The 26,684-nt window shown below is 34.4% G+C and overlaps 2 protein-coding genes, 2 long non-coding RNA genes and 1 pseudogene across 5 annotated transcripts; 2 read left to right on the forward strand and 3 right to left on the reverse strand.

Moving 5' to 3' along the window:
- Nucleotides 1–948: 948 nt before the first annotated feature.
- LOC143561548 (GTP-binding protein OBGC, chloroplastic-like) lies at nucleotides 949–4,536 on the reverse strand (annotated as a pseudogene). Its single transcript, XR_013140326.1, has 7 exons — nucleotides 3,506–4,536; nucleotides 2,473–2,746; nucleotides 2,026–2,314; nucleotides 1,772–1,931; nucleotides 1,578–1,686; nucleotides 1,308–1,442; nucleotides 949–1,042 (listed from the first exon to the last, which is right to left on the reverse strand). The product of XR_013140326.1 is annotated as a GTP-binding protein OBGC, chloroplastic-like (transcript).
- Nucleotides 4,537–6,882: 2,346 nt separating this feature from the next.
- LOC143561547 (uncharacterized) lies at nucleotides 6,883–9,123 on the reverse strand. Its single transcript, XM_077049602.1, has 5 exons — nucleotides 8,285–9,123; nucleotides 8,113–8,163; nucleotides 7,938–8,030; nucleotides 7,668–7,832; nucleotides 6,883–7,354 (listed from the first exon to the last, which is right to left on the reverse strand). The coding sequence occupies exons 1-5, from the start codon at nucleotides 9,098–9,100 to the stop codon at nucleotides 7,211–7,213; spliced, it is 1,269 nt and encodes a 422-aa protein (XP_076905717.1). The 5' UTR covers nucleotides 9,101–9,123; the 3' UTR covers nucleotides 6,883–7,210.
- A 1,078-nt stretch (nucleotides 9,124–10,201) lies between these two features.
- On the reverse strand, nucleotides 10,202–10,695 carry LOC143561537 (uncharacterized). The gene is made up of 3 exons (XR_013140323.1): nucleotides 10,661–10,695; nucleotides 10,467–10,575; nucleotides 10,202–10,331 (listed from the first exon to the last, which is right to left on the reverse strand). It is a non-coding gene; the product is annotated as an uncharacterized LOC143561537 (long non-coding RNA).
- A 2,107-nt stretch (nucleotides 10,696–12,802) lies between these two features.
- LOC143561538 (uncharacterized) lies at nucleotides 12,803–13,915 on the forward strand. The gene is made up of 3 exons (XR_013140324.1): nucleotides 12,803–12,833; nucleotides 13,639–13,794; nucleotides 13,881–13,915. It is a non-coding gene; the product is annotated as an uncharacterized LOC143561538 (long non-coding RNA).
- Nucleotides 13,916–18,566: 4,651 nt separating this feature from the next.
- On the forward strand, nucleotides 18,567–26,444 carry LOC143561555 (DNA mismatch repair protein MSH5-like). The gene is made up of 34 exons (XM_077049608.1): nucleotides 18,567–18,608; nucleotides 19,462–19,493; nucleotides 19,684–19,817; nucleotides 19,962–20,042; nucleotides 20,117–20,189; nucleotides 20,695–20,758; nucleotides 20,846–21,000; nucleotides 21,078–21,179; nucleotides 21,254–21,281; nucleotides 21,357–21,388; nucleotides 21,488–21,545; nucleotides 21,664–21,750; nucleotides 22,007–22,063; nucleotides 22,413–22,514; nucleotides 22,621–22,665; nucleotides 22,745–22,822; nucleotides 22,922–22,972; nucleotides 23,105–23,186; nucleotides 23,378–23,451; nucleotides 23,534–23,633; nucleotides 23,761–23,857; nucleotides 23,969–24,058; nucleotides 24,146–24,210; nucleotides 24,299–24,357; nucleotides 24,506–24,582; nucleotides 24,666–24,752; nucleotides 24,846–24,907; nucleotides 24,980–25,041; nucleotides 25,121–25,174; nucleotides 25,257–25,342; nucleotides 25,412–25,443; nucleotides 25,516–25,539; nucleotides 25,987–26,102; nucleotides 26,192–26,444. The coding sequence occupies exons 1-34, from the start codon at nucleotides 18,567–18,569 to the stop codon at nucleotides 26,276–26,278; spliced, it is 2,475 nt and encodes an 824-aa protein (XP_076905723.1). The 3' UTR covers nucleotides 26,279–26,444.
- Nucleotides 26,445–26,684: the final 240 nt, after the last annotated feature.

Genomic DNA, 26,684 nt, shown 5'->3' on the forward strand with positions numbered 1-26,684 from the left:
ATTTTCTAGTAGTTTGACCCCTCTAACTGTGACGGTATAGTTGTGCAAATGTAAAAGGGTGTCTATTGTAACCCTAAATTAAAATTTTTTGTTCTATCGACCGAAGGAAAATGCATGAAGTTTTGTTTAGAGGAAAGTATTAGTTGTAGAAGGATATTCCTTTTCTTCTTTTTCTTTAATTGGGCTTGTGATATTATACAATCCTGTAGGTGTTCCTCAAGAAGTAATTCGGAGAGCAGCATCTATATTGGATGCTACCACTAAAGGGGTACATATCGATCGAGCATGTGATGAAAAGCTAACAGTTCAAGATGATCAATATAAGGTGCCATATTCAAAACATTAGATAAACGCATTACAGTTGTCTTTATCTATTTGCTCATATTAACTATAGCAGTATGAATCAAATGACAGGATGCTGTGGAGAAGATGGTAGCTTTTGATGCTATCAACGGCGATTTGACCCAGTTCTTTCAAGATATGTGTCCTAGTCAACCTTGATTTTTGTACCTCAAATCATTTTTGGCAGACATGCATTCCACGCCATTATTACATAGGTCAAACAAACAAGAATAACTGACACACACCATCTAAGGTTTTAGTGAGCATTGTTTAACAACACATTAGGTCATACGTCTTTAATGACTGTGACCCTAATGTAACTCTTTATAACAGGGATTTATCGTATGTGGGTGAGAGTGTGAGACCTAGAGTAGAAGCACACATGTAAAACACGAAACTCTTAAAAAGCATATTGACATAACATAGAATTCTCAAACTATTACAACAATTCTCAAACTATTAAAAAGCATACATCCCTCTCTCTTTTATATGATAAATATAAATCTGGCAGGTTCAGTCTAAATTATGAGAAAATTTATGTGTTTTACAACAAAAAAAGAAATAATTTAAACTGACAGAATCAGGGATGGACTGTGGGCTCGATATATTTTGGCCAATCGTCTATGGGTGAGATCCTGCCCTGCTGAGGCATATCCTTCCATTACTTACGGCAATGCATAACTCATACACATGTCAGCCACTGCATGTAAGCATCTACATATTATTAGGTTTAGCAAAGTGATAATAATAGTTAAACACGTTTTTAGCTAGTGAAATGAGTCTTTTAAATACTTAAAGCTAAAGAAGTAGGTAACAAACTAACAACATTAGCCTACTGCCTACCCTTGGAAAATTGGTTTTAGTTTTGTTGCAGCTAGTATGAAACTGATTATCCAATACTTGTAATTCGCGATATTTAGATGTATATATATATAAAGTTAAGTATGTGGTTGGATAATGCACACCTTCATAAATAAACAGCTCCTTTCTTTGACTAGAATAAAAATGGCTTATTTCCACTCTGCCCATTTCACAGAATCTGTTGAGATCTTCCTGTTAGGGCCAAAACTGTTTGGAGAATCATGCCATACCATTTCCATCTAACATGTACAAAAAGATATCAATCAGCCCAAGTATGTTATCCATGTAAACATTTGCACAGGTGGCAAAATGGGTAAGTCAGTCGAGTCTGGGTCGGGTAACGGGTTAGGTCAAAACAAGTTGGTTGACCATACCTCACCAATGATGACTGTATCGCCTTCCTTCACACCACGTTTAATTAACGACTTGTTAACACCACATGCATCTAGCACATGCTGAAACCTTCAATCAGAATCCATATATCTGTTGGAGAGCATGTACATTTCAGTATCATACTATCATTACAATTTACAACAATATTAACCAAAATAGATTAGAATAAACGTACCTCCAATTAGTCATTTGAACAAACCGTTGCAAGCCAGCTCCTTCAATATGCCATGTCTTCGAACTACTATCATGAGAGATTTGAAATTCATTAATGGGAGCCGTCCGTTGCTTTTTCACCATTTCAGCCACATGACTAAAATGCACAGGATCTCTCCAACCTACATGCGACAAAAATCATCAGATGCTTTTTAAAATAAAAAAGAAAAAGAGCAAATGTCTATGAATTTTAACAAAAATACGAAAATCACTTACTTTCTCCTTTTTTGTCTTCAATTTGTTGGCGTATAAGTTCATAAGCAGCAGTAATCAATTCTCTAGTTCCTTGTCTATTTATTGCACTGATGCAAAACGGTTCAATCCCACGCGATTGAAGGTGTTTCTGGAATGATTCCCACTTTTCATATGCATCAGGGAGATCCATTTTGTTGTATGCAACTATATACGGTTTTTCAGCAATTTCAGGACTAAACATTTCTAGTTCAAGCCGAACTGCATCGTATTCATACTCGGGTTGTTGAGATGAGCCATCAACAATGTGTACCTAAGCCTCCATTTTTATGACAAAATTATTAATTCACAATAATATTTTGAAAAGCGTCAAATATAAAAGGTGGTGACGTTGTGTAACAGTATATAACTAAGAAATGAAAATGTAAAATGAAAAGTTATTATAAAAACGAATATGAAAAAGAGGTATACCAGAGCCGAACATCTTTCGGTATGCCTAAGAAATTCATGGCCCAAACCAAAACCTCTGTGCGCGCCTTCAAGTAAACCGGGAAGATCTGCTACAACTATAGTTGAATCATAATCAAATGAAACCACACCGAGATTTGGAAGTAATGTGGTAAAAGGGTAATTTGCAATGTTTGGTTGAGCAGCACTAATAACACTTAGGAATGTGCTTTTTCCTGCATTTGGAGCTCCCACTATTCCAACATCTGCAACTAATTTTAGCTCTAATTCCAACCACCTGCTCAAAAACACCAATCACAAATGATCATCATTCAAACCTTCAAGACGGTAGCAAAGTGGTAGACACTAGAGTCCCTCGTCTCGCTTATCTTAACAAGCTGACACATTAAGCCCAAGCACAACTTGCTAAAACTCGAGCCAGTTAATGGCACGTCAATCAGGCTGTTTTATTTTTTAAGTAAATTCAAATTTTTTTTAAAAAAATTTGTAACTTAATACATTTTTATATATACAAAAAACTAATAATAATATTGACAACATACACAATTACACATAACTACATAAGTACATAACTTACAATTTATAAACTACATAGCTTATAATTTATATATATATATATATATATATATATATATATATTATAATTTAGATTATATTTTAGGGTTATATTTTATATATAGTTATATACTAAAATTTGGGCTTTACTTTTAGCATGTGGGGAATTTTCAATATTAAGATTTTTTTTAAACCTTCATTAAAATATGTCAAATTGGATTCGAGTTAAAAACATATACATATATAAATTCCAGTTAAACTAGTTAGCTACTGAGCCAGCCACGAGTTGTGCCAACCTAGGCAAAGACTCAGCTCGTTTAAAGACCGAGCAATCTCATATAGATATAGCTTACAAACAAGCCTATTTTAAGTGAGATTTTTCAAAAGAGCTTTGAGCAAGCTGTGAGCTAAAATGGCACCCAAACACCCCTGAATCATCATATAAGAACTCAAACCTGAATAAGAACGAAAAATAACTCACATTTCAGGGCCTTCTTCACCATTCTCCGCAATTCTCGGCACCTTATTCGTCCCCGACTTAAACGAAGCATTCCCCCTCCCACCTCTCCCACCCGGCAACAACAAAGCCTGATCACCGGATGCAACAACTCCAACAACACATCTCCAGTCACCCCATCCTTCCCCGCCGCCCTAACCACCGTCCCAGGCGGCACCTTCACCACCACATCCTCCCCTTTCGCCCCATTCATCTTACTCCCCTGCCCATGCCCTCCCCTCCCCGCCCGAAAATGAATACTATTCCTAAACGGCAACAACGAATTCATCGAACTCTCCACTTCCAAATACACATTCCCCCCTCTCCCACCGTCTCCCCCCGACGGCCCACCTAACGGCACAAACTTCTCCCGACGAAACGCCACCACTCTGTTCCCACCGTCACCCGACCGCACATAGATTTTCGCCCGGTCGAAACATCTCATCACCGCCGGAACCCCTTTCTCCTTCTCCTTCACATCCTCTTCCAATTCCTCTTCGTTTTCGGACCCGAATTCGTCTAACACATACTCCTCATCCTCTTCGAACTCGTCATCCGAACCCACCTCAAATAACTCAAATTTACCGTAATCAAACACTAACCCATCATTAGATTCAACCTTATCTTCCTCTACATCATCTTCTATCTTAAAATTATTATTATTATTGGAACTATTATTATAACTATTATTATTATTGATTGGTGGGTTTGGTTTCTTTTGTTTATTAAGTTGAACCGGTGGGGTTAAATCGGAGAGTTTGATTTCGGAAGAGGGATCTGAGGGGTTAATAAAGAAGTCGTCTTTGGGTGGTAAGCGGGTGAAGGTGGTGGCTTGGCCGCCGGAGACGGAGGAGAGAGGCTGAGTGTTGAGCTTTTTGGTGTTAGGGTTTTTGAGGGTGGGGTGTTTACGGGGTGGTTTATTATTGCTGTTGCGAGCTTGAGCGTATGGAGAAATGAAGGTGGATATGGATAAGGAAGAAATAGACGCCATTTTTGGGTGTTGAGTAAACTGGAGTACGAGTTATGAGCATACTAGTACTTGCAGGTTATAAATAAATTATAATATAAGATTTGCTTTTATTTTTTTTTATTTGTTATTTTTAAGGGGTGTTTGAGATTCTTTATTTTCACCGATTTATAACTTATAAACCTTTTGAAAATTAATAAGGTGTTTTAGATTACTTATATTGTGAGAGAAAAAAGTTATATAAGTTACAATATTATAACTTATTAACTTAATGAAAAATTATAAGGAGGCAAAATAAAGAATCTCAAACACCCCCTTAGTAATGTTTGATTCACGTAAGTGAATACTTATAATGAATTATTTAAGTTACGTCTTACGAGCTGTCAGTTCAGATTCGGAGTTCGCTCGGCTTTTAGTCCCACCGTGTATTATGCCAGAGTCCAGAGAGTTATGCTATGTGGCGGCACAACAACTGTCAAGTGGCAACCGGCAGTATGGTTTCCCGGGTAAAAGCCAAAGCCAAACTCTGAAGCAAGTGTAAGCCCGCTTATGAAAACATAGTCGGGCCAAAGTGGGGTAACGAGGCTCTCCAAATTAGAGAGTGCGGTGGCCTACCATACAAGAAAGTTTTCGTTCTAACAAAATTATCTGAATTCAACACCCGAATAAGTTACAACCGCATTTCATATTTTAAGTTTAAACATATTCGATTTTGTGTGGAATTCGAAAGTTGGTGATGTGCTTACGTGTTGGCTCTATGTTCATTTTATGATTCACATCTCTTATAACACATAGTCTTATATAAGTCGTATAACTTATGATGTAGCACGTTACTATCAGAGCCGGCCTAGGGGTGTGGCCGGGTAGTCTACGGCCACAAGCCCGACACTCGTTAGGCCCGAATTTTTTTTTTATAAAAAAAATATATGTATTTTTATGAAAAAAATTTATGTATAATCAATGTTTCAAAATAATTTCATAACCACTAATTTGGTCTAGTGACAAAGAATCATGACATCTAACCAAGAGGTTGTGGGTTCAAGTCTTAGTTGAGACATTTTTATGTTTATTTTTATACACAACTCAAATCCTTAACTAAGTAAGCCCACTTAAAATTAAATTGTTTAAACCCAAAATAAATGTTCCTTTTATTTAAGGCCAAAAAAATTCGCCTTTGGTCCAAAAAAAATTTCGTCTTTTCGGAGCCGGCCATGGTTACTAGTAAACCAGTCAGTTTCGGTAAGATTATACGAGTCTGGTAAAGTTATACGACATGTTTGTACTCAAATTGATCCCCATAATGGAAGTTTGTATATTTGTATACATCATACATATAGAGAGAATGATTATTGTTCAATTATAATAGGTTTCATCTTAATGGGTTTAGCCCTAGGGTTGTATGTCCAATTCTTATGTTTGCTAGCTTAATCTCTAGCTTCTCAACATCATGTCTGACTCGTGTAACTTATGTATAAAATATCCCTATCAAATACAAAAGGAATTTTGTATAAAATTGCCCACTAAAAGTAATGACCCACCAAAAAATAAATAACTTAGAGCAATTACAACTGTGGCCTTGGACTCTAAAGTCCGAATACACATGGCATTGACATACTGATGATGCAAGCATATGACATTGTTGTGGAGCTAAATCTGAAATTTAAAGTCCGCAGCTTGCAACCTTGAAACAAACCGCATAATGGGCCCTCCACCAATACCCAAAATTAAAGAAAATAATATAATAAGTTAAGTAAATTAAACATCAAGCTTCTATCTATGTTTTCAACAATCAGTTTGTGGATAATAATAATAATAATAATAATAAACAAAAAATCAAAACCCTCCACAACGGTCACATTAAAAAAATTGATACAGAATTAAAATAATAATAATAAAATCGAAAACACCCCAACAGTGACCCTGAACAAAATTAATACATAATTAAAAAACCTTATAAAATTTTAACATTTTAACCATTTAGTGTTTAAATATTATTTATGAAAAGAGGATTATATTTAGACATATGAAATATAGAAATAAATATGTTATAAAAAGTAGTTAAATGTAAATTAATTGTATAAGTAGATCATGATGTGGTAGCTTTTGGAAGTTTGTTGTTGTGGGAGAAAGTGAAAAATTTTGATAATGTGACAGTTTGTATAAGTTTGCTGTTATAGATGCTCTTAAACATGAGATGATTTGTGTACTATTAAATGTATAATGTTTCTCTAGAACGAATTATATTTGATCCCATTAGACCTGATATGGCCCACGCATCTCTGATACAAGGAGGCCTAACACTCCATGCATAGGAACCTTTCTTTACACATACACTCCGAAAGGTGGTCCCCGGTCTTGAACCCTTTTAACGGTTCACTTCCGTTCATTAAGTAATGGCGTTCATGGCCTCTAGTGTTGCTGATGGTCTTAGAATTTCGAGTTTCGTTTGACTCAGAAATTCTAAACACTTACGTATTCACGTATGTACATATAATTAAAAAAGAAAGAAAAGTATTTTTCTATATTAAGCAAAAAACCAAAACTAGTTGTAAAAGAGTAACTTAAAATGAATGGATGGTCTAATGTTTTGACAAACAATCTGAATCAGCAAAATGTCTGAAGGGTTCAGATTTTAGACCAAGTGCTAAATGCCAAAAAAACCAACACCCCTATGTATGTATGTACATATGATGACTAAAAACTGAAATGAAATAAAATGTGATTTAAGAATCTGTGGATAAAGGTTGTGGTGAAGCCTTGCAAATGGGACACCAGTTCTTGAGTCCCAGCCACTGGTTAATGCAGGCGGTATGGTACCCATGTCCGCATCCCAACCTTCCTACTTCATCTCCCCTCACAAATTCCTCCTGAAATATAATAATAAAAAAACTTATTAATAATTATTACAATAAACTTAAGACAATAATGATGTATACCTATCCGATCCATAAAACAAAAACGACCCATAATAAATGTTATTTCCTCCTAAAAATCGTCCTACCTATCCTCCTAATGTCACATGTTAATCATCCAAACAAGGGTAACATAGTGGGGCCCTTTTGTAAGCGTATAGATGATTGTCACGTGTCACTAGGAAGACGAGTATAAAGATTTTTATAATAATATAGCATTTCCCCTCAAAACATGTTATCAAATTTATGCACATGTAACATATGATACCTGACAAATGCTACATTTCTTTTCATCTGCACATGAACCGGACACCATTTTTTCATCCTCCGATTCTGCACACTCATATACACCAGTTTTAATGCACTTAGACAGTTCCTCTGCAGATAATGCTGTGTTCACAGTACCCATTTTCTCTTCAAGCACAAGTAGTTCCTGTAAATGAAATAAAAACACAGTATAATAAAGTCAAAGACGAGAAAGTAAACCTCGTATGACATTAAAAGATGAACAATAGAGCCAAAAGACAAGAAAATAAACCTCGTATGACATGTTATCAATATCCAATCTCATGTCCCTATGTTGATCAAAGAAATTAAGCCCACCAAGGAGTAAACTTGCTTCTAGTAATTGCTGTAGATATAAAAGTAATGTTAGAATCATGTACAATTGTCACCTGTAATTTATAAAGAATTAAAGACGAGAGACTAATTACCTCATATGTTAACTCATTATCTTCTTCAAACCTGCTAAGTGCCAGTAGTACCTGCAAAACACCACATTACAAGACAACATTACTACGTAACACACGCGGCATATCAAAATCAACAAAATAGGTCACATCCTTTGACCCGTTTGAAGTTAAAAGACAAACTCAGAGAAGTTACATCTGCAATTCCTTCAATGCTGTAATGACGGGCCCCGTTATCATTCCCAGAGCCAGCAATAGAACGATCTGTAGAACTATCACCCGTGCTATGATCACCACTATGACTTGATTCTTGAGTACGTGGCATGTTGGTAATGACATTTTTAGCAGGCCGCTGACTGTTTGACCCTTTGGAAGCTTTTGAATTCAATGGTTTCCGTGTCCTAACTGACGAAACAACATTTGAGGTTCTAGAAGATACCAAACTTCTTGAACTTTTAAAATCAGAAACACGCACTTCGGTTGTTGATGTCCCAACAATCTTTTTCCCCTTAGCAGATGAACTGCTTTCTCCTTGAGTCAACCTTTTCTTCCTCACAATGTTTGACTCACTATTTTGAACTCTTAAACTACTTTCCTCCTTCCTAATTTCAGTAGTTTTGGATTTCAACTTACGAGTTTGAGTTCCAGACGCATTACCTCCAGACTCATTTGAAACACTGCTTGATTCCATCTTAGAATCTTGAACAATTGAGCCTTTTCTGGTTGAAGAGGAACTGCCTATTACTTCCTTGCTAGAAGATGAACGGATAGACGGCTTCAAAGGCTTCGGTTTTGGTTTTTCTAAGGGTTTTTTAGTAACACCTTTAGTATTAGTATTAAGCCTGCCACTGCAACCAATTCGGCTGCATAATGGACCGGTTCCATCTCGATTTCCAGCAGTAGTATCTCTTACACCAGTGACTAGTTTCTTTTTCGGAGCAGAAGTACCACTAACAGCTCGTTTACCATAAGGTCCATCCATATATATTCTCTTCAAATCTTTATCTGCCATAAATATTTCTGATATTAGATGTGAAAAAACATATTATAAAAACTCGATTTTAACAATACAAACTATGATGAAAAGCTAACAGTTCAAGATGATCAATATAAGGTGCCATATTCAAAACATTAGATAAACGCATTACAGTTGTCTTTATCTATTTGCTCATATTAACTATAGCAGTATGAATCAAATGACAGGATGCTGTGGAGAAGATGGTAGCTTTTGATGCTATCAACGGCGATTTGACCCAGTTCTTTCAAGATATGTGTCCTAGTCAACCTTGATTTTTGTACCTCAAATCATTTTTGGCAGACATGCATTCCACGCCATTATTACATAGGTCAAACAAACAAGAATAACTGACACACACCATCTAAGGTTTTAGTGAGCATTGTTTAACAACACATTAGGTCATACGTCTTTAATGACTGTGACCCTAATGTAACTCTTTATAACAGGGATTTATCGTATGTGGGTGAGAGTGTGAGACCTAGAGTAGAAGCACACATGTAAAACACGAAACTCTTAAAAAGCATATTGACATAACATAGAATTCTCAAACTATTACATACATCCCTCTCTCTTTTATATGATAAATATAAATCTGGCAGGTTCAGTCTAAATTATGAGAAACAGAAATTATCTATCTAGGAACTAACTCAGAGAGAAAATTTATGTGTTTTACAACAAAAAAAGAAATAATTTAAACTGACAGAATCAGGGATGGACTGTGGGCTCGATATATTTTGGCCAATCGTCTATGGGTGAGATCCTGCCCTGCTGAGGCATATCCTTCCATTACTTACGGCAATGCATAACTCATACACATGTCAGCCACTGCATGTAAGCATCTACATATTATTAGGTTTAGCAAAGTGATAATAATAATTAAACACTTTTTTAGCTAGTGAAATGAGTCTTTTAAATACTTAAAGCTAAAGAAGTAGGTAACAAACTAACAACATTAGCCTACTGCCTACCCTTGGAAAATTGGTTTTAGTTTTGTTGCAGCTAGTATGAAACTGATTATCCAATACTTGTAATTCGCGATATTTTGATGTATATATATATAAAGTTAAGTATGTGGTTGGATAATGCACACCTTCATAAATAAACAGCTCCTATCTTTGACTAGAATAAAAATGGCTTATTTCCACTCTGCCCATTTCACAGAATCTGTTGAGATCTTCCTGTTAGGGCCAAAACTGTTTGGAGAATCATGCCATACCATTTCCATCTAACATGTACAAAAAGATATCAATCAGCCCAAGTATGTTATCCATGTAAACATTTGCACAGGTGGCAAAATGGGTAAGTCAGTCGAGTCTGGGTCGGGTAACGGGTTAGGTCAAAACAAGTTGGTTGACCATACCTCACCAATGATGACTGTATCGCCTTCCTTCACACCACGTTTAATTAACGACTTGTTAACACCACATGCATCTAGCACATGCTGAAACCTTCTATCAGAATCCATATATCTGTTGGAGAGCATGTACATTTCAGTATCATACTATCATTACAATTTACAACAATATTAACCAAAATAGATGAGAATAAACGTACCTCCAATTAGTCATTTGAACAAACCGTTGCAAGCCTTTAGTTTTTTTTTTATTAAGAACATTGTTGAAGTTTAAACTCTACTACTTAAACAACTTTGTATTTGTTTGGTTCCACATAACACGTGTCTATTTTTGTATTTTGAATTCAATATGTATGAGGTACTCTATTTTTTTTTTTTTTTTTGAATTCTTTGTTTTTTTTGTAATTTCTACTCACAATAAAAAAAACCGAAAATAACCTAAACCGAAACCGAAAATAACCGAAAACTGAATAACCGAATAATCGAATAACCGAAAACCGATTGGTTGATATTATAAAATAACCGATAGCTTAGGTTTAGGTTTGGTTTCACCCAATAACCGAACCGTGCTCACCCCTAGGGTGTATTGTGTATATGTTTTCTTATTTTGGTCCGTGTGATTTATTTATAGATATATTTTTAAAAGTTTACATAGAATGGTAAGTGGTTGTGAGTAGAGGATAGAAAAAATTGAATAAGAAATGTAAATTTGAATGAACACTATTCATTCTCTATTTCTTTTTTAATATATTTTATTTGAAAATGGTTGTTAGTGTATGGGAGATAAAAGATAATAATAAATATGTAAAAAAATAGTATTTAATTTTATATGAAAGAGAAAATTTCGTGTTTTTAGTGTAATTATAGAGATAGAGACGCTGATATGAATGCTCTAAGTTATAAAGTTGTAATTTATCAAACTTCTTCATTTACGTTTCAAACATCATTTAACTTTTCAGAAAGTTAAAAAATCATAAGGAATCTCAAACACACCCTGAACAAAAACTAGCTTATAGCCTGCTAACTTATAACACATGACATTTATTTATGTAAAACTATATTATGGCCCCGTGTATTGCGTGTGTTCTTTTGATTATTGATAATTTATTTAAGTTGAATTTAGTTTTTTGTACATAAGTTGTATTACACGGGTTGTTACGATTATTTATTGTTAATTTATTTCGGTTGATTTTAATATTATTTTGTTCGAAAGTTTGTTTAGATTTTAAACTTATATATATTAGTCTCTTTGTCCTTTCTCTGACGTGTATTATACATGTTTGTATTACTCATGTTGTTTCGGTTGATTATAATTTAATTTTCTATGTATGAAAATACACAAATGTAATCCCTGCTAAAAACTAAATTTTAATGAATATGATAGTGAAGATGGGAATGTTTACATCAAATTTGAAAGTGACATGTACACGATTTAGAGAGATTATTCAAGGATTTTAAAATTATAAAACGTATCATATTAAGAGAATTCTTTTAAGTTAAGAGTTTAAATCATAGAAATGTTACACGTCTCAAGAGGATGTTTTTTAGAAAAGTATTTACCACTACCCTATTCATGTTCTCTTTAAGATATTTACCAATAAAGGTAAAACGAATTAACACTTTTACTTTAGTTTAAACTATTAAAATTGTTCATGAAGTTTTATCAAATTTCATTTGCAGTCCCTATATGTAAAAAGAGTAAAATATTCTTTTGTTCAACATAGTTACATAGTTACTTAACTAGGAAATTCCTAAAATACACACTTTAAAAAAGTTATTTCGAGTTTTACCCACGATTTGCAACATGTTCCCAACATACACACCACAAACAACTCGGAACGACTAGATTCTTGCTGTCAACAAGTATTTCCTAAAACTGGTCAGGACAACTATTTTAGGCTAGGAAATTGTCGGGATGAGTAATTTGTAGCACTTAACAGGTTGGGGCGACTATTTTAGGTTAAAAAAAACAATTAGGACGAGGTTTTTTTATTAAATTGTTGGTATTTTTCTTAATATTATGTTTAATTTAATCATAATTAGTTTTTATTTTATAACTTTTAAAATAAAAAGTTTTACAAGATGTACCTTTTTTTTATCCATGTGCCGACATATATCAGATGATTATTATTATTATTATTATTATTATTATTATAGGAGAATGAAATTAATGAATTGTAAAGAAGCTAAAAACAAATTTGGACAAAAGTGTTATTTTTGACAAATCATCATAGAGATAAAAAAAAAAACAAAAAAACATAGTTTACTTCGTATGTAGCATCCTATCATATTGTCACACACTCGAATCGATTATTTACTTTTGAATACTTGTAATTTTGGGGTTTTAACTTCTGTTTACGTCCAAGGCATCTGGTATGTATTTACAATTACCAATTTAGTCTTTTGGTATACTGCTTTGAATTTTGATCGTGTACCCTTTAATTGCAAGATTGATATGATTTTCATTTCAATCTTAAGGGCTACGGGTGGAGCCGAGCCAAGCAAGAGCTAGACTAGGCTCGAGTTCGGCTGAGTTGTGTTTTCAAGTTCTGTTCGGCTCATTATTATTCATTAATTTATTTATGTGTTTTTATATATTTTGATAAAAAATTTAAACGAGCCTAAGCTTGGCTCGAGCACGTGTAATACCTTAAACGAGCCAAAGATTGTGTAGTGTGAAATTAATGAATACGAGTCCAAAAGAGGAAAAACTTAAAACTAAACAAGGCTCGACGAGCCTAAACGAGCTTCCCATATAAGGCTTGAGTTCAGGCTAACTAAACGACCTTTATTTGGGGCTCAAGCTCGGCTCGTTTCGAGCTTCTTATCGATTCGAGCTCGAGTACCTCGCTAGCTGCTCGGCTCATATGCACCCCGTGAGAATTAGATGGTTTGAGATGAGACAGATCAAATATCTTTCAAAATTCTAATTACTTGGAGAATTGGTTACAAGATTTTATTTTGTTCAAGTACTGAAATTTGTATATTTTTTCTGGTGTTGGAAGCCTTAGAACCGTGAAACTTGAATCGAAACTGATCAAATGAGCATTTTATATTAACAGTTTGTACATCTTGAATTTGTTAAATATTAGTACTGTGTGAGTAGAGTTTGTTGTTTTCTAGCTATGCTGTTAAGATCCTGCATTGCTGATATGTTCGAAAAATAATATCATTTTAGACTGTCACAATAGGATTGAAAAACCATCACTATATAGAAGATGGATACGAGTAATCGGCTGTCTACTGAGAGTGCAAATTGCATTGTTGGTGACCCTGCCATGGAATCTGGTGATTGGAGGGCTCAACTGCAACGATTAAGGACCGTGGACAAGATGTATGCACTTATATGGTTCTTTTTTAATGTCCTATTTATTTGTATGTGCATAATAATGCCGACGGCTAAATGTTTATTATGTGTAGAATGGATACTTTGAAGAGGCATCTTCCATTCACCAACTTTTTGTTTTTTATTTTTTTGGGGATAAATTTACAGACTAGTGATGTATTTTTACATTTTTAAGAAAATTATAATTAGATATGAAAAAATATGTTCATCAAAATTATCTGTCAAGAGAGAAAATTAATAAAGAACACTCAGGACAATAGCAGTATTTACTGCATACAACATTGATCCACAAAATATTCAAGAATTCTGTGGAAGCATGAAAATTTATTGCAACCGGATTGATGCAGGTAAAGTTACAATTATAACAATGCTCGGAAAGTTGCATAGAAAGTGTGAATTTATTAAGGGCACTGTGTTCCAACCGGGCAATTTCACGGACAAGCTTTCTCAAAATCTTTCTGCTCTTTGCGACATAATTCATATTCATCGATGTTCTGATACATACAACCAACATAAGCATCCATATCTTTTGTGCACTTCTGATGAAGATCTTTCAGCCTGCAAAATCAAATTTCCAAAATAGACCTACAAATTCCATTAATAGTTGACCTCGCAGACTATTCTTCACAATGATCAAACAAAAACTGAGTCTTCCTTAACAAATATATAGAAAAACCTCGTAGAAAAGCCAGATGAGGCAAGATATGAACATCTAGATTGACAAGAAAGTAGCCAAAAGTTATCAATCCATTTGATGCACATGTCATGAGCTCCACAAAAAACCTAATGAAACACTTTATCATCAATTGATCTTCCTAGTTGATTACGCACGTCATAGTTGCTGTCTTGTTGGGCTAGGCAAAGTCACCCACTTGCATACAACCTAATCTGATCATGTGCCCTCCTCGAGCTAGCTCCGACAATCAAAATACTAATCAATGAAAAGAATAAATCTAGGAGATCATCTATGTGCCCAAAGCTAAAAAATGAAACCCTACCTAAGATATCTTTATATAGTGTAGATGTTAGGGTGCTCGGGGCGAAGGCGTAAAGAGAGAACCCAAAGAATTCCGCGTGTCACCTAACCAATTTCACAAACCGAATTGTAACCGACACTAGGGTGGTGTTACTGTTACCGAACAAGCATTGACTAACCAATTCCTCAACAAGCATTCTTCAATCGGTTTCACGAAACCGATTCTCCATTAAGAATTTCGACCCCGAGAGGCTTGCGCTGAGCATACCGAGCAACCAAAACCTCCATGGAGGAGGTGCCCTGGGTACCCGTACACACTTATTCAGTAAAACTAAGACACACTATCCCAATGTTATCCAACATGCTACTGTGAGTTCATCAACTAACTAGTGAAAGCATATAATACCCTAAAAACCATAATCTTTCTGTGCAATTTATGTTTAGCATTAAAATTAGACATAAAATAAAATGTATACTCACAACGAGAGGACACAGCGGGTCACTTGGTTAGTTGGTTGCCTTTATCAAGGCATTTATCAGGGTTAGGATCGTCTTTTTTGCACTTAAGAAACGCAACATTTTCGCCTCTGCGTCTACCGGATATGTGCTGACATCAGCACCGCCGACGTCGGAATTGGTTCTCCGGCAACGTCTACTGCGCTTGCCATCTCAATTTGATATCAATTTAGAATTGAAATTGATGTCGATGCTTTCAAAATTTTAATCCACAGAAATTAGATCAAAGATAACCACGAAACAGAATTTCGGTTAGGGTTTACGCGCACCTTTCCTTTGAGCTTTTGCCGGAAATTGATTGAAGTCTTGAAGGTGAATAGTGAGTAAATAAGAAAGCAGGGGTTTAAGGACCAGCAAATGCAACCAGGTACCCTTAACGGCCTTTTCTTGAGTTTTTTTAAAAGAGAAAAAGAAAATGAGAGTAGTTAAAAAATTGGATGTTCGTGAATGGAAAAGAAACGAGTAACGGGATTTATGAGGGATTAAATTAATATAGTTTTTTAATAAGTTATCCTTCTAAAAATAGGATGATTACTTTTTTCTTTAATTTCTTTCCATCTCAAGAACACCTAATTAAAAAAAAATTTCTTCTCTTCCCTTCCTTTTCTTATCATTCCCTCTCATTTCCTTTTCTTTCCTTGGTTAAAAAACTCAAGAACAAGGCGTTACGGTACCATCTTTTTCTTTTTTAATTAAAAATCGGGTTAGATACCGACATTTATCTAATTTTTTCTTATGGTACATGTGGCTGTATGGGGCTTGAGTTTGGGCGATTTTGGGTGAGAAGGGCGCGAACACCCCCCCCCCCCCCGGGCCGATTTTTGGGCAAAAAGGGGCGGGGGCGGAGTGTTCTTGTCGCCCAAATTGTTTAAAAATAATATAATTTTATTATTATTATTACCGTTTCAAACGGTCAAAAATAATTTAAAAAAAAATAAATTAAACAATATATATATATATAAACATACACATTCTTCTTTATTTCATACATAATTCATACCTAAATTCTTCAAAAAAATCTAGCAAAATGAATCCTACAAACAACTCGAACCAACCGAAATCCATGGAACTCACCGCTATCATGACCGAAATCATCAAAAAACACGTAAAGTTTGTCGAGGAACTCAACGATATTGTGAGAGAAACCAACAAACAACACGAAAAGATTGCTGCTATGATGGAGTTGTGGGAAATGAGTAAAGAATACGAACCCCTCAAAGCGGTCGGGTCACACGAAGAGGCCGTATTATTGCAACGACGACGAGTCGAAAAAATGCGCGAATATTATGGATATTAGTATTTTTATTTTTAGTTACATATCTTTTTTTTAGTTATGTATTTTTTTGTATTTCTTTTTAATTTTAATGCATTTTTATTTAATTATTTAAATAAATTGGTTTTTATTTGATTAGTTTAATTATAAAAAGAAAATAATAAAAAAGATATTGTGGGCCCAACTTGTAACACCTACACCATTACATCCCAAAAACAAATTCTCACCCCTTGCTGACTGGGCGCCACGTGTCGCAATTCACCCCAAATTGTAGCTCCTCCACTACACATAGCATTAGTACCTTCATCGAGTTTTTCAAAAAAATTGGAAATTGTACCGGTCTGTACATAGCTCATAAAGGAACCCGATGAGTGGTTTGTTTTTTATTTATTTATCTTTGTTTAGATTTAAACATGTGACCCCCCTTCTAAAATACACATGTCTCTATCAAGTGAGCTAGCCCTACATTAATCGATGTGGTTTATTACTTGCTATGTTAAAAATAAAACTTTTACTTTCTTAAATTATAAATTTATATATTAGACTTAAAAGTTTGTGGCTCCTAATTGTGACATGTTAAATTTTATTGACGGAATATATTATATCTGATGTTAAACGTGTTAAACTTTTCGTTATGAGAGGAGTGAAAAAGGGACATGTAAGCGCTTAATTGGCAAAAGCGTAAGCGTTTAATTGGCAAAAGTGTGTTCACCTTTCATCCTCGTTAAAAGAGCATTATGGGAGATGAGAGTGAAAAAGCCAAATTAAACAAAGTAATACTAGCACGCATGGTAAACTATCGTTCATATACATACCATTCATTTACTGTTAAGCATTATTGGTAAAAATCTGCTTGAAAGAATCTATATAGAAAAAGGTAATCCAGTTTGTATAATATATGAAAGTTTTGTTGACTTCCTTTTGGTGACTTTTGACTAGTTAAGTGGTAGTATAATATATGTGCCAATTTATTACAATTCCATATTTTGTAGGCTTGGAAGTACAATTCCATCTTAGAGATTATGTGATTCACGTGTTCGTTTCACCTAGTTTATCAGAACTTGTGTTAAATTGAGTAACTCGGACACCTAATTCAAGACCGGTTAAAATTAATATTTAATTTTAGTTCTCTGTCTTAATTTTGGTAATTTTGGGATGAATTTGGGTTTGGTACGGATGAAAACCGAAATATGAAACAGATTAGTATAAAATATTTCATATTTGGTTATTGCCAACCCAATGTGAAACACCAACCCGCCCCGTATCATCAAGTCTTTGGTTTTGATTTTCCATAAATTTTGAGTTCGGGTTTGGTTCAAAGAAAAACTATAATGTGAAACATGTTAGCATATAAAATTATATTCGGTCCCGCTCAACCCCAGTCCAACTAAACCTCAAAACCAGGATCGACCCCAACACTATATTAGTCTTGTCTCCAATTTGATTATTTATAATCTTCAAGTTCAGTTCAATCCGATTCAGCTTCACCTGATACACAACCTTGTTTGGAAGTCGACATACGTACAAAGACAATCAACTTTCATCGTCTTCAATTAGGTCGGGATAGAATTAATAAAGGTCAGCGACATAGGGAGTAAAAACAAGGAAGACAGTTATTGTTAAGTGACTACCGGAGTCTATGAAATAGAGTTTAACATCTCTGTAAAATGCTCCTTCTAGAAGGTTTTTAAATACTTTAAACGGTCCAAATTCAAAGACGAAAACTTTGAACCGATACGATCAACCCAAAAGTCAGTCACCATATTCCGCATCAGAGTATAATATCATTCATTACTAAATCTAAACTAACTACATAACTTTGCGATATTATTACAAAAAAGTAAACCGAACCAAAATAGAAATAAGTTCAATAACCAACTCGATTTTCCTTCTTTGAACCCAACGGTACCACGGTGCGTTTAAATACCAGTCCATCACACACACAACACACTTCGTCGATCATTTCAATCATCAATTTCGTGCTCGATTGGTGCTATGGAGGAGGAGGTTGACGAAACTGCAGAATCAGCGCATCAGGTGTATTTTCGACGTCATTCGGTAGCTCGTACTCGTAATCAGTATATTATTCATTCGATCAGTTCGTTTCTTACACGTAATTACTTCGATTGATTAGGCATTGTTGAATGTTGATGCTGATGCTTGATACTTTGACTTATTGTGCGTTGTAATTTCATTTGCTATGTGTGTTGGTATTATACACTTTGATGACATGTGCAAATTGCTGCTGTGACTCTTGTTAGTTAGCTACTTTGATGACGTGTACAAATTGCTGATGTGGCTCTTGTTAGTTAGCTGATGTGGCATTAGTTAGTTAGTTGTTAATAGTTTTGTTATATAGCTGGTAGTTTGCAACAGTTTGATAGTAATGAAAATATGAGTTCATCTTTCTCTCAATCATCTCTGATTTCAGTGTGTGTGCATAATTAGACGCATTATTGCAAGCCAGTTTCCCACCAATTGCAACTTATTCAGTAGAATAAACTTTATAGTCAGTGATCCAGTAAATAAAGAAGATGAGAGAACATGAATATGGAGCAATAGAGATTTAAGTTTTAATTTTAATGAGCAAACTAGACAGGCAGAATGGCAGATAGTCTCTCGAATGGCTTTTTTAAAAACGGTCGAATCAGGCCTTGCCACGTAACAAATTGATGTTGTTTAATTAAAGGATTCCCCCATAAAAACTATTTAATGTGCTTTATTAACATTCATTCCCCTGTGCATTCTACCTTCTCCTAGATACATCTTTGGAAACACATGTTATTTTGCCTTAAGGGGATCCATTTGTGTTATAACTGTTTGTCCTAGCGTTTAATAATGCGATATTATGTGTGAATTTGTTTGGTACTAATGTGGCTTTTTCATGCAGGTCTACATGGCTTGCCTCATGCATGGTCATAGGTAAGCTTCTTAGGTGACAACAGTGGTATGCATAAGCACACTATAATGATCCATTCTTGGTTTAATTGTAATAGTATATCATTTAGTTACTGGGAATAATGTGTTCCAACTGCTAAGACTACCATCTTGATGAATTTCATGTGTCATCATCATTGAGTTGAAGTTTACATAATAATCTTAAAATTTGCAGTATCCTGCGGTTAACTCATTATGAAAATCATGTTGTCAGGGTTGGAGTTTCCTATTATGATAGTCTTACACGTGAACTCCATGTGCTGGAACTTTGGGAAGACAATACGGCAGAGTTTCCTCTAATTGATATGGGTAAATGATACTTTTGCTTATCCTCTTAAGTACAATATTTCATCCAAATTGGAGCCAACTGCTTTAGCTCATCATTTAAGATCTGGTCACCCTTCCCATTTTTAGTGTTAACTTTACTTTATTACCTATTTTATCGTGTCTCAGTCAAGTATCAGGTTAATCCTGTGATTATATACACAAGTACCAAAAGTGAAGAATCTCTAGTAGCTGCTTTACAGAAAAATGGTAACATCATAAGTTTCTTGAAGTCTCTATGCGTGTGACGTCGTGTTCTGTAATTACTCCTGTTGGTGATGCAGATGGTGCAAGTGAGGCGCATACTGTGAAGCTTATGAAGAGTTCAATATTTAGTTATGAACAAGCATGGCACAGGTATGGTATGCATTAGGAAGGTTTTCAATTATACAATTTTAACTAATATATGGTTGCAGCCAAAAGTTTTTATTATTGATGACTGCTTTGAGGGGCACTGAATGTAAATGCATTTGACAAACATACTTTTCAACTAATGGCTAATAATACTATCTACCTTTTAGCAAATATGAACATTGGGATTAGATAATTACAGTTCATGGGTATTGTAAATACTTTTTTCTTTTATATGATCTGCCATTGTACAAGCGAAGATCATTATTTGCGTATACCTTTTGTTGTGTAAATTGAAATATTCAGATTGTAATAACTAATAAGCCATTGTTCTAATAAGTAATATAAATCACTGTTATAAGACAATAGAGGCATAAGATGAATTAATTTGAATATGGCGCGTTTAGTTGCATCATTTCATTTTGCCTAATGATGTAGACGTGTTATCTCTCTGCCTCTAATCTTTTTTCTTAGTACCTATGATATTTTCTCTTTTATTTTATCAATACAGATTAGTATATCTCCGGGTAACTGGAATGGATGATGGGTTAAACGTCAAAGAAAGAATCTGCTTTGTAAGTTATCATATAATTTTACCAAGTTTTGTTGTTGGTTTGATGCGATTTTTTAAACCACTTCATTTTGCTTTCGTTTAACTGTAGCTAAGTTCTATGATGGACATTGAGAGTGAAGTGCAAGTTCGTGCTAGTGGAGGGCTTCTTGCCATATTGGAGACAGAAAGAGTTGTGGATACTATTGAACAAAATGAGTGTGGGAGTGTATCAATTGCAATAGATTCTGTCATGCAAATTTCATTGTATCTGATCATAATCTTTCCTTTATTCATACTAGAATCTACTGGTCTCTGTAATAATTTTCCCATCTAAAATGCAGAAACAAATTTCTTAAAGTTGACTCTGCAGCTCATGAGGCATTGCAGATATTCCAAACTGACAAACATCCAAGCCACATGGGAATTGGTAGAGCAAAAGAAGGGTAATCTTTTTCCTAGTTCTGTTATTCATGTCTTAAAAGTAAGTACTGAACTACTGATATCTGTTTATTTGCAGGTTCTCTGTTTTTGGCATGATGAATAAGGTGTGGAGATTGCATTCTTTATTTAAGTCTGCTTTTCCTTAAAAGTTATAATCTAATCAGTGATTTCTATTTTAGTGTGTAACACCTATGGGTAAACGTCTTTTAAGGTAAACATGGATTTCCAAGTTTAATTTCAGTAATTATAGAACTTTACCTACAAGTTTATACTGTTGGTGTTGGATAATTGTTCTTTTTTTTTGTATAAGGACATGGTTTCTCAGGCCCATACTAGACCTTGACAACTTAAATAGCCGTCTTAATGCTGTATCCTATCTTTTGAATAATATATCAGAGTTTAAGGATGACTTATACTCATTTTTCTTTGAATTTATTTCATATCTACAAAAACCCTTGTGAGTTGTTTCCTTTACTATATATTCAGATTTCATTCTTTATTTCATCTGAAGAACTGTTGACTTCTTTACGTGATACACTGAAATCTGTCAAGGATGTTCCCCACATACTGAAGGTACAACACCATCTTTTTCCTGTTTGATCACATGCTAATTTCTTTGATTGAATTTTTGTTATGGGTGATCCACAACTTCTGGAGTTGCTTTGCATGTACACTACATTTCTGCAGTAATAAGAATATTTGTTATCTTGCCATTATGATCCACTATAGCTAGTGTCGAGTCTGTTAGTATGTTATAACTGCTGAAGAATTATTCTTTTGTCTTTATCATGTATAATTTTCCCTCATTTTCATTTCTTTGTCATGGCAGAAATTCAACTCTCCAAGTTCAGTGTGCACCTGTGGTGATTGGACTGCGTTTCTGAAGGTATTCTTTGTTCTTCGTTTCATACTTTTTTTAAAGTTCCACCTAGTAGTACTCATTTTACAGAAAAGTGCGTAGTGTTCAAAATATGTCCTTCACTCTGGTCTCCAATCCTGATGTTTTTGGTCTGAAACACCTTATTTTGTTAAAATCTGCTTCTAGAGTCAGGAGCTCATGTGAACTATCTTTGCTGTGTGAATTATATAAGCAACTGGTTCGCATTTATGCGTCTGTAACATCTGTTGTAGTTGTTGATTATTGACATGAATATTAGATGACAAGTTGTGATGCTTATACATTTTATGACTTTATTAGCAACTTTTATATAACCATGTATGCTTTTATCTTGTAGAGCCTTTCTGCACTTCTGCATATCAACAAGATATTTGAACTAGGAATTTCTGAAAATCTTCAGGAGCAGGCTAACTATTTTAGTGTAAATATCTTTGAGAAGGTATTGAATTGTTTTCCCTTGCATGGTAACCCTGTAGTCTTTAGTCATATGTTACCATATCATTGCTTTAGTTGACAGGGTATTAACTGATTTTGAATTGTGACAGGCTGCTTCATGCATCTCAATGGACTTAGCTTATGTATATGAACTGGTTAGTTAGATTAAATTGCAGAAAAACATAAACATATTGAGTTTAGCAGTTATTTTCTGATTTATTGTTATTTTTATAGGTGATTGGTGTTATTGATGTAAATAGAAGTAAAGACAAAGGTTACGAGACAACTGTGAAAGATGGTTTTTGTGATGAGGTTTAGGGCATGATTATTGGCTTCCTTAACTACCCATTTTACTTCTTTATGTGCATATTCCATTCTCTTGACATAATTTTTCTTCATAATGCAATGCAGCTTGATGAACTGAGGCAAATATATGAAGAATTACCAGAATTTTTGGAGGAGGTGCTATTAGTTCCTATTACAAGTTGTTTTTTGATTATACAAATGTTTTAAATGAGTCAACAGTGGAACATGAAACAAAATTATTAACTTTGTATATCATTGTGCTAATCTGATTATACCACTGCTTTACAGGTGTCAGCATTGGAACTTGCATGTCTTCCTTACATGTACAGAGACAAGGTGCTTCCACAAGTGGTTTATATAAATCAAATAGGTATGTTACACTTCTTTACCATATTTGATCTCTACAGTTTATTAGATATTAACCAGCAATACTTCATGATCAATTAAGACTTGGAGTTGAATGGACTGCTATCTTTTGAAACAAGCTGAGCTATTGTTTATCAAATGTTGAAATTGAATGTTTCTTTCATGTTCTTACTTTTGACTAATGTTTCCAAATAGGATATTTGATGTGCATTTTTGAAGAAAAGCTAGATGAATGCTTTTTAGAGGACCTTCAAGACTATGAATTTGCTGTAAGCTGGTTGCGTTAAGCAATTACTGTTTGTGAACAAGTTTTTCTGAACCCAAATTAGAAAACATGTGCTCTGTTTCTAGTTCTCAGATGAAGATGGTGATGTTAAAAGGTTCTACTACCACAATGCAAAGACACAAGAACTGGACAGCCTTCTAGGAGACATATATCATAAAATTCTAGGTATTAAAAAACTTGTAACTTTCTTGTACATTTTAAATGAATTTATACACAACTTTAGGAACAAGTTCATATATGTTTTAATAAACGTTTCTTGTTTCCTTTTTCTGTTTACCCAATCCTTTCCAAGACATGGAGAGAGCTATCACAAGGGACTTGGTGTCACATATTCTTGAGTTCTCAATGCATCTACTAACAGGAATCAATTTTGCAGCAGAACTTGACTGGTCAGATACATTCTCAATTTGTTCATTCCTTTTACTTTTTCATTTCCATAGAAGGCTTCTGTAGCATGGTACATTGTATGATCTTGGCTATAATTTCTCATGGATTTGTAGCCTTTTGTCATTGGCGTTGGTTGCTCGTCAAAACAATTATGTAAGGCCCACGCTGACTGCTGAACCCGTGCTTGATATTCGTAATGGAAGGTCAGAGTTTTGTGCCACTTTTCATAATAGACTGCTTAAGTGAATTCATATGCATTTAAGTAGGGAGTAACAGTTAGCTGGTTCTAGACATGTTTTGCAGGAAATGACAGTTGACACTTTTATTCCTAATGATACAAAGATAGTTGATCAGGGTATTGTTTCTTATATTGTTTGAATTTAGAAATTGTTATTATATCTTATAATATATATTTTACAAGTTTTTCATATTTCATTTCTCAGGGAATGTTCATATCATCACAGGACCTAATTACTCAGGCAAAAGCATATATATAAAGCAGGTTATTTCTATATACATTATGTTTCTTTTTGTATTTGTTTCATATAAACTTGCCTGCTGAACACAATCAAAGAATTTAAAAGTTGTTATGAAGATTGATTTTTTTTTCAATTCACCAATGACATTGTCATTTATAAATTAAAACACAGGTAGCATTGATAGTTTTTCTTGCCCACATTGGAAGTTTTGTTCCAGCAGATGCCGCGAAAGTGGGTTTAACTGATAGGTTGGGTTTTTCTTTATCCTTTTTCTCTTTATAAATGATCATAATAATCTTCAAAAATATTTACTAGTACCCGGAAATGATAGGATTTTCTGTGCTATGGGAGGCAAGCTTATGACTGCTGAACAATCCACATTTATGATTGATTTACACCAAGTGGGAATGATGCTAAGGTATGTTTTATGTAACTTAATGAGATCTTATCATCCAACCAAGAAATATTTTATATTTTTTTGAAGTTGACACTGGTGTCAAAAACTTATAAGGCATGCTACTTCTCGGTCATTATGTTTACTAGATGAATTTGGCAAGGGAACTCTTACTGAAGGTTAGTCATTAACGCTCTACGTTTAATTGGTTTTGCATTGTACACTAATCATGCCCTTATTTCCCGTTTTAGATGGTATTGGTCTCCTTGGTGGAACTATTGATCATTTTATCTCGATGTATGATCCCCCAAAGGTTTGTTACTCTTTAACTACTCATCCCTTATAACTTATGGAGTAGATCATATGACTATATGAGACTGTTTATGGTGCAGGTTCTAATTTGCACTCACTTGACCCAGATATTTGTTGATAGTCAATTATCTCAGGTATGCAACTTGAAAGATTTAAAGTTTCTGGAACATATCCATGCCTGACGAGTTAATATTTCTATATATTGACGAACACCAGTCGGATAAAGTCAAATACTACACCATGAGTGTGCTAAGGCCCGACAATAGTAGTGAAGACCTTGAGGAAATTATATTTCTATATAGGTAAATCAACAATGTTTAAAAGCTTACTTTGTTAGACATGTAGTTAATTTGACTTCTTGTATATGTCAGGCTAGTTCCTGGACATACACTTCTTAGTTACGGTGAGTTGGTATTTGCTATTCACTTTGGTGTTTCTGTTTTTATTTTTCACTCACTTTAATTCTCGCTTTCAGGTCTTCACTGTGCTCTACTTGCTGGTATGTTTAAACCATGCTACGTTAAAATAAAAATCGTGTGCATTTAATCCAATGATATCATTTTATTAATTACCACGATGATTTGCCAAAATATTCTTAGGATATCAAGTTAAAATTTTCTAATAATAAGGATATCAGTGTAATCCTTTTCTTGTAGAAATCATATATTGACAAAAGCAGGTCCAGGGGTTGTTGACCTCCGATCAGCTAAATTATCAATAGGGTATCCGGTGTCAATATTTTCTAGTAGTTTGACCCCTCTAACTGTGACGGTATAGTTGTGCAAATGTAAAAGGGTGTCTATTGTAACCCTAAATTAAAATTTTTTGTTCTATCGACCGAAGGAAAATGCATGAAGTTTTGTTTAGAGGAAAGTATTAGTTGTAGAAGGATATTCCTTTTCTTCTTTTTCTTTAATTGGGCTTGTGATATTATACAATCCTGTAGGTGTTCCTCAAGAAGTAATTCGGAGAGCAGCATCTATATTGGATGCTACCACTAAAGGGGTACATATCGATCGAGCATGTGATGAAAAGCTAACAGTTCAAGATGATCAATATAAGGTGCCATATTCAAAACATTAGATAAACGCATTACAGTTGTCTTTATCTATTTGCTCATATTAACTATAGCAGTATGAATCAAATGACAGGATGCTGTGGAGAAGATGGTAGCTTTTGATGCTATCAACGGCGATTTGACCCAGTTCTTTCAAGATATGTGTCCTAGTCAACCTTGATTTTTGTACCTCAAATCATTTTTGGCAGACATGCATTCCACGCCATTATTACATAGGTCAAACAAACAAGAATAACTGACACACACCATCTAAGGTTTTAGTGAGCATTGTTTAACAACACATTAGGTCATACGTCTTTAATGACTGTGACCCTAATGTAACTCTTTATAACAGGGATTTATCGTATGTGGGTGAGAGTGTGAGACCTAGAGTAGAAGCACACATGTAAAACACGAAACTCTTAAAAAGCATATTGACATAACATAGAATTCTCAAACTATTACATACATCCCTCTCTCTTTTATATGATAAATATAAATCTGGCAGGTTCAGTCTAAATTATGACAAAATTTATGTGTTTTACAACAAAAAAAGAAATAATTTAAACTGACAGAATCAGGGATGG

Source organism: Bidens hawaiensis, unplaced genomic scaffold (assembly GCF_021521415.1).
Source record: "Bidens hawaiensis isolate Kalapana, Puna unplaced genomic scaffold, B.hawaiensis_p1.1 tig00020699_1, whole genome shotgun sequence".
Classification (NCBI taxonomy): domain Eukaryota; kingdom Viridiplantae; phylum Streptophyta; class Magnoliopsida; order Asterales; family Asteraceae; genus Bidens; species Bidens hawaiensis.

Bases quoted from the DNA above. Each gene is read 5' to 3' on its own strand.
- LOC143561547 (XM_077049602.1), bottom strand. From the start codon at position 9,100: ATGGCAGATAAAGATTTGAAGAGAATATATATGGATGGACCTTATGGT. The intron at 8,031-8,112 runs GTAATTAGTCTC...TTATATCTACAG, and splicing joins ATAATGAGTTAACATATGAG to CAATTACTAGAAGCAAGTTT. The intron at 7,355-7,667 runs GTATCATATGTT...ATTATATTTCAG, and splicing joins AGAAATGTAGCATTTGTCAG to GAGGAATTTGTGAGGGGAGA.
- LOC143561555 (XM_077049608.1), top strand. From the start codon at position 18,567: ATGGAGGAGGAGGTTGACGAAACTGCAGAATCAGCGCATCAG. The intron at 18,609-19,461 runs GTGTATTTTCGA...TTTTTCATGCAG, and splicing joins CTGCAGAATCAGCGCATCAG to GTCTACATGGCTTGCCTCAT. The intron at 22,823-22,921 runs GTTTAGGGCATG...AATGCAATGCAG, and splicing joins AAGATGGTTTTTGTGATGAG to CTTGATGAACTGAGGCAAAT.